The 7,790-nt window shown below is 37.8% G+C and overlaps 1 protein-coding gene across 1 annotated transcript; it reads left to right on the forward strand.

Moving 5' to 3' along the window:
- The first annotated feature begins 1,695 nt into the window (after positions 1–1,695).
- LOC133764458 (olfactory receptor 5P6) lies at positions 1,696–7,155 on the forward strand. The gene is made up of 2 exons (XM_062198134.1): positions 1,696–1,711; positions 6,227–7,155. The coding sequence occupies exons 1-2, from the start codon at positions 1,696–1,698 to the stop codon at positions 7,153–7,155; spliced, it is 945 nt and encodes a 314-aa protein (XP_062054118.1).
- Positions 7,156–7,790: the final 635 nt, after the last annotated feature.

A 7,790-nucleotide genomic window follows, 5' to 3' on the forward strand; every position in this document is an offset into this window, starting at 1 on the left:
TATAGTATCAACAGTAGGATCAAAAGCACATAGAACTCCTAACAGACATGACCAGAAAAGATCTCCACTATGACACATTGTAATCAAACTCTCCACAGTAAAACATAAAGAAAAGATTCTAAAATGTGCATAAGAGAAATGCCAGGTTACTCTCAGAAGATCTCCAATTAGACTCACAGTGGACTTTTCATCAGAAACCCCATAGGCTAGGAGAGAATGGTGAGATATATTCCAAGTCTTAAGAGAAAAAAATAATGTCAACCCAGAATACTGTAACCCATGAAGCTCTCATTTATGAATGAAGGTGAAATAACGACCTTCCATAATGAACGGAAATTGAAAGAATTTCATCCAGCCTCCTAAAAGATGCTTAAGAATGTGCTGCACACAGAAACATGGTCATCCCTATGAACGAAGGTAAAGGAAGAAAATCACTCAATAAAAGTACAAAGGAAATCCAAAGTAAAAAATAGGAATATTTGAGGCTGGCACTGTGGCTTAGTGGGTAAGGCACTGCGCCAATCCGAAGTCAGGAGCCAGGTGCTTCTTCCTGGTCTCCCATGTGGGTTCAGGGGCTCAAGTACTTGGGCCATCCTCCACTGCATTCCCAGGCCACAGCAGAGAGCTGGACTGGAAGAGGAGCAACTGGGACAGAACCAGCACCCCAACCAGGACTAGAACCTGGCACCCATATGGGATGCCAGCACTGCAGCCAGAGGATTAACCAAATGAGCCATGGCACCAGCCCAAATGCAGTCATTTTCAACAAAATCGATGAATCAGGAAAACATCATACTTAGTGAAATAAGCCAGTTCCATAGGGACAAATGACACATATTTTCCCTGACCTGTGATAACCAACAGAGCACCTTAAAGGTATCTGTGAAAGTGAAATTGAGACTTTGAGAAGCAATGACCTGAACAGCCCTTGTCTTGACTGTTGAGGAACAGGTATTTCTTATACTATTTGTTGAACTCTTTAATAACATAGAGTTGACCATATATGTATAAAGTCAATTGAAAATAGATATCAGTAAAAAATGAGAGTAGGAATAAAAGGAGGAGGAGGGGTTGGGAGTATGGGTGGTAGGGTGGGCACAATAGTAATAAGCACCATGTTTCTAAAGTTGTAATTATGAAGTATATGAAGTTTGTAACTGTAAAGCTGTATATTTCTGCATGCATTCCTATTAAAGTGATAATATGGATAGGATAGAGTGTCTATTAATAATAACAAATAAAATTAAGAAAGGAGTGAATGCTCCAACATAGGAAGCAGTCCACACAGCAGACTCATAGAATGACAATTGTTTTAAATAGCACTCTGACCTCAGAATCAGCCGTTAAGGATTTCTGGCCTGGCTGAAAGGCCTGTGAAAGCATTTCATGCATTGAAAGCCAAGACATTGGGCAAAAAAAATCTCTACATGAAGGATCCCTGTGAGTGAGACCCCAGTGGAAAGAAGTGACCATTAAAGAAGGATATACTTTTCTCTAAAGAGAGGAGAGAGCTTCCACTTTGTTTATGGCCTTGTACAAATACTGATGGAGTTTGTGGACTTAAAATGCTTCCATAACCTAGGCAGCTCATGTCAAGTGCCTTGAGTTGTCACTGACATCATACATAAGAGTGTTAATTGTTAAGTTAACAAGAGTCACTATGCACTAACTCCCTATGCAGGACCTCTGTCCTCAATGAGCTTTATCGAGAGTTAACTATAAAACCAATTCTCAAATAGTTTGTGTGTGTGTGTTTGTGCAAATTATTGAAATCTTTACTTAGTATAGAGTTAGTCTTCTGTGTACAAAGTTAATTGAAAATGAATCTTAATAGAGAATGGGCCTGGGAAGGGGAGAGGGAGCAGGAGGAGGGGTGGGAGGATTGATATGATGAAGAATAACTATATTCCTAAAATTGTGCTTATGAAATTTATATTCTTTAAAAAATAAATTATAAAAGACAAAAAAACCCACCTATGTTTAGGTGCTCCCAAAAGATGTATCATTCTTGTCATTCTTTGGTGCTTTATTAAAGTTAATTAAGTTTATAAAAAAATGTGAAATTAAGTTCAAGATTCAATGACTTTGAACAGCCCTTGTCTCTTCTGTTGAGGAACAGTTTCTTTTTGTTTTGTTTTGTTTTTGTATTTTTTTTACAATGCAAATTGTTGAACTCTTTACTTAGCAGAGTTGGTCTTCTCTGTATAAAGTTAATTGAAAATGGATCTTAGTGGAGAATGGGCCTGGGAATGGAAGAGGGAAGAGGAGAATGAGTGGGAGAGTGGGTATGGTGGGAAGAACCACTATATTCCTAAAGTTGTACTTATGAAACACATGAAATCTGTATTCCTTAAATAAAAGCTTTCTTTGGGGGGGAAAAATAAAAATAAATAAATAAAAAATTTAACAGTTTTAACATTTTGTGACACTCACTTCATATGTAGAAATTATATACATACCTAAGTATCATTTTCTCTTGAAAACCGAGATATTAATATCACACCAAACCTATTTTTACTTCACAGTGAAATGCGACCCAGAATAGGCAGGGAGTTACAAAGAGAAAACCAAGCGGGAATTTTCTGCAGTCCTGCACCCTTGCAGGCCAGTCCAGCATACTCATTTTCCCACGATGCTCCTGAGTTTCCTCCAGGGCCAGGAAGGAGAGGATGCAATGAGCATGTGTACAATGAGCTCCATGTGGAGATGCCATGAATCTCTTCCAGAAAACATCATGTACAATGAACTCTACCCAAACCCCACCCAATTTGTATATTCAATTAGGGAACTATCCCTACCCCATAAAGGGGATCATCTGACAGAGGAATGCCCTTCTCTTTTCGCCTTTTCTAATGCTCTCTCCTTGTGGGCAGCTCTCTGGCCCTCCCCTGGGGAGTTTTTATCATTGTGAAGTTGCCCACACTTATGCCTATATGTATACTCACTTTTTTGAACAAATCCTGCTCTTATTATTGCACTTTATTTATACCTATGATTTGAATTCTTATATCACAGAGTGACAAATGCCTGGAATAAATATTGCAAAGCACATTCCTACAAAAGTCCCTGTCTATGCAAATTTGAAAGCATTTTACCTTTTGCTGTAAAAATATGCATATATCTTAAACAACTATGTTAATTTCAAATTCAATTTAACATGGCATCCCACCCCCAATTCCCCAAGATATCTAAGGGAATATCTTAGATTTTCACTACAATATACTTATAAAATGAACACATACTGAATGACTAAAGCTAAGGTTTCTACTTTATAGTTTAGCATTCTTTAGTCTAAAATATCAAATTAAACTTAAGACTAATATTTAGCTATGGGAAAATCTATTATAATACATTCTTTTTAAAAAAAATTTTTTTTGAGAGGCAGAGTGGACAGTGAGAGAGACAGAGAGAAAGGTCTTCCTTTACCATTGGTTCACCCTCCAACGGCCGCTGCAGCCGGCGCACTGTGGCCAGTGCACTGCGCTGATCCGAAGTCAGGAGCCAGGTGCTTCTCCTGGTCTCCCACGCAGGTGCAGGGCCCAAGCACTTGGGCCATGCTCCACTGCACTCCCGGGACACAGCAGAAAGCTGGACTGGAAGAGGGGCAACCAGAACAGAATCCAGTGCCCCGACCAGGACTAGAACCCAGTGTGCTGGCGCCGCAGGCAGAGGATTAGCCTATTGAGCCACGGCGCTGGCCTATGATACATTCTTAATGATTATGAAATGAAAGTATATCAATGACATAAAATAAAAACATCATTTGAGAACTGATGTGACCCTTGAGGATGCTCAAATTGCACCTGAGAATGTGATAATGATCCCTAGTGCTTTGGAATTCACATTTGAGTTTGAGGATCTTCAGAGATTTGTCCCCAAGTGAAAAAAATAACGAAAGATTGTACAGCTGCTTTATAATAATGACTTAGAACTTATTTCTGTAGGATGACAGCAAACTCTTCTATCAAGAGGTAATATTTGGACTTTTGTAAGTCAATTTCATTTACCTTTTAAATATATCTTTTCCTTTAAAGTTGTATCTGTATTCACATAAGTGTTGAAGTGTTGAGAATCAGCACTTATAAACAGGTAGCTGGCTAGTAAAAGACTTTACCTGAATTAACTGAATTTTCTACCACTAAAATTATTGTGAACAGACAGAATTCAGTTAACCAAGATTTCCAATTTGTTTATCCATAAGACTAGAACTATGGTCTTTAACACTATCTATGTTATGTTAGCATTCAGCTGTAATGCTAATATATTCATGAGATGTGAAATAATTTTGTTATACACTGTTAGCAAATAGCTTGTGGAAGACCTAATTTATGTATAGGCCTGAATGCTCTAGCATCACCGTCATACATCTTTTGAACAAAGATGAGAAAATAATGCAATAAAACTTTGAGTATGAAAATCAACCTGGTCACTAGCTGGGTGAATATGGACAAACTTCTTAATGTTTTAGGATAAAGCTTTATTCAGTTTTATGAATATACTATTTTAAAATAATATGATTTCATTCTATAATACTGTACTCAGAAAACATTGTAACATTTGACATAGTTGAATAAACATTCTTCAATTATGATCTAACTATTAATCATTTTACTTGTGATTACATTGATATTTCTACTTAAACATTTTCATATGAAATATTAAAACTATTTAACTAATTCACAACAAGTAGCTACATTTATAAATTTAACTTCCTTTCTATATCTTCCTTGTTGTATTAAGAAAACTGAATTTTTCTTTTTAAAGTTAATGGACTTGTTTAACTGATACAATGTAAACTACATAACCAAATATGAACCTTATTATGTATCACCTATCAGAAAAATGAAAGGCTAAATCTGTTATTCCCTATTTACAATGGTATTCAGCTTCACTGTAGCTATTACTTAATTTCATGATTAGCATAGTTACTGAAGAAATGGAATGAGTTGAGCCTGCCTGTGGTCTTATTCTGATACTATCACTTCTCATGTAACCTTAGGTAGGTTACTCAAGATTTTCAAAATCTGTTTCCTTGTCTATAAAAAAATACAAGCACATAACGTTATTTTAGGAAAAGTAAAATGAAACATCCTATCTAAATAAATTTTTTCCCATTCAAGACACAGAGAGGCAGACAGAGACAGAGATAGGGAGTTCCCATATGCAACTTGCTGGTTCACTTGCCAAATGGCTGTAATGAACTGGACTCATATGGAGTCAGGCCAAAGCTGGGAGCTGGGAACTGAATCCAGGTCTCCCCCATGGTGACAAGAACCCAATAACTTGAGCCACTACTGCTGCCCCTCAAGGTCTGCACTAGCAGGAACCTGTAGTTGGGACTTAAATCCAAGCATTCTAATGAGAGACACAAGTCCTTATCATCAGTTTAATGATGAAGCAAAAATAAAATTGTATCTGTATATTTTTTAATCTTGGGCCCCTAATTTAGTAATCATTCAAAAATGTTAGTCTCTATTAAACACACCTATATTTAAACATTTTAATCCTTTTTATTTTTTATTTTATTTTATTTTTTTATTTTTGACAGGCAGAGTGGACAGTGAGAGAGACAGAGAGAAAGGTCTTCCTTTGTCATTGGTTCACCCTCCAATGGTCGCCACGGCTGGCGCACTGCGGCTGGCGCACCGCGCTGATCTGAAGGCAGGAGCCAGGTGCTTCTCCTGGTCTCCCATGCGGGTGCAGGGCCCAAGCACTTGGGCCATCCTCCACTGCACTCCCGGGCCATAGCAGAGACCTGCACTGAAAGAGGGGCAACCGGGACAGAATCCGGCGCCCCGACCGGGACTAGAACCCGGTGTGCCGGCGCTGCTAGGTGGAGGATTAGCCTGTTGAGCCACGGTGCCGGCTTAATCCTTTCTGTTAGAGTTACTATTCTTTGTTTTTATTTTCATAAATCTCAAATGTATGAATCTTTAGTTAAAGATACACTTTAAAATACTTAAATAACAATATATTTCTGTTATTTCTGCTGTAAACTACTTTTAAAGTATAGAAAGACATATTACACATAAACATGAGAATATGGGTTCTGGGATTGTAGAATAAAAAAGCAATTCTTAGTCCCAATTTTGCTTGAATGACATATTTATTAATAATCTCCATGTGTACATTAATGGCAATATAATGTTAATAAATTTTTAATATACTGTTTTCACCATAGGTTCACTTTGTCAGCATCTCCGTTGTCTCATGGATTCTCTGGCAGACTGGAACCACACTGCAGTGTCAGAGTTCATTCTGCTGGGCTTAACAGATGATCCAAGGCTACGAGTCGTCCTCTTCATGATCTTCCTATGCATCTACCTGGTGACCATATCTGGCAATCTCAGCACAATCGTTCTTATCAGAATCTCTTCTCAGCTCCATCATCCCATGTACTTTTTTCTGAGCCACTTAGCTTTTGCTGACATAGGCTATTCATCTTCTGTCACACCTAACATGCTCGTAAACTTCCTGGTGGAGAGAAACACAATCTCCTACCTTGGATGTGCCATCCAGCTTGGCTCAGTTGTTTTCTTTGGGTCAAGTGAGTGCTTCCTTCTGGCTGCCATGGCATATGATCGCTTTGTGGCAATCTGCAACCCACTGCTTTATACAAACAAAATGTCCACACAAGTCTGTGTCCGGTTACTCATACTTGCTTACATAGGTGGGTTCCTCAACACGTGCTCTTTTACCATATGCTTCTATTCTTTACTCTTCTGTGGACCAAACAGAGTCAACCATTTTTTCTGTGACTTTGCCCCTTTAGTTGAACTCTCCTGTTCTGATGTCAGTGTCCCTGCAGTTGTGCCATCGTTTACTGCTGGCTCCATCATTGCTGTCACAGTGTCTGTCATAGCTGTCTCCTACATCTACATTCTCATCACCATCCTAAAGATGCACTCCACTGAGGGGCGCTATAAGGCCTTCTCCACTTGTACCTCCCATCTTACAGCAGTCATTCTGTTCTATGGGACCATTACATTCATTTATGTGATGCCCAAGTCCAGCTACTCCACTGACCAGAACAAGGTAGTGTCCGTATTCTACATGGTGGTGATCCCCATGTTGAACCCCCTCATCTACAGTCTCAGGAATAATGAGATTAAAGGGGCTCTGAAGAGAGAGCTTAGAAGGAAACTGTTTTCTTAGTGAACACTTGTTATTTTGGTGAGATTTAATTTAACTGTATCCCATGAATATTCAGTAGAAGAAAACTTTCTATGGTTGAAAAACAAGGAAACTTTAGAAGCTTCATGGAAATGAAATTAAAAGATAATTTATTTTGTGCAAAAACAATCTGAAATCCATGCATATTTTTTTATACTATACATTTTCCATAAATTGTTTTAAGTCCATTCATATACACAGATCTAGAGATTTCTTTGCTTCTATTTTTTTCTGAAGAAGCCAGATACAAACTCTAACTAATCAGCTTTCTTCTTTTGTCTCTTAATCCAGTTCATTTTGCATACACCAACCATGGCCATAATCCAAATATCTTAGAATCAAAGCAACAATACTTAACACGTGCTATGAATTTCTGAATATAACACATATTTCCTTTCAATTTCTGAACATTTTTTCTTCTTGGTCTGTAAGCACACAATTCTAAGAACCAATAATTTGGTCTTCTTCCAAATCCTTAAACCTATCTACATTATCTCCTGCCTCAAGACTAACTCTTATTTGAACACCCTCGTCTTCATTGTCAAGGAACAGATTTTTTTCTTTTCACTTTTCATATTAAATGTTGAACTCTTTACTTAAAATAGAGTTAATCATAT

This window comes from Lepus europaeus, chromosome 7 (genome assembly GCF_033115175.1).
Source record: "Lepus europaeus isolate LE1 chromosome 7, mLepTim1.pri, whole genome shotgun sequence".
NCBI lineage: Eukaryota > Metazoa > Chordata > Mammalia > Lagomorpha > Leporidae > Lepus > Lepus europaeus.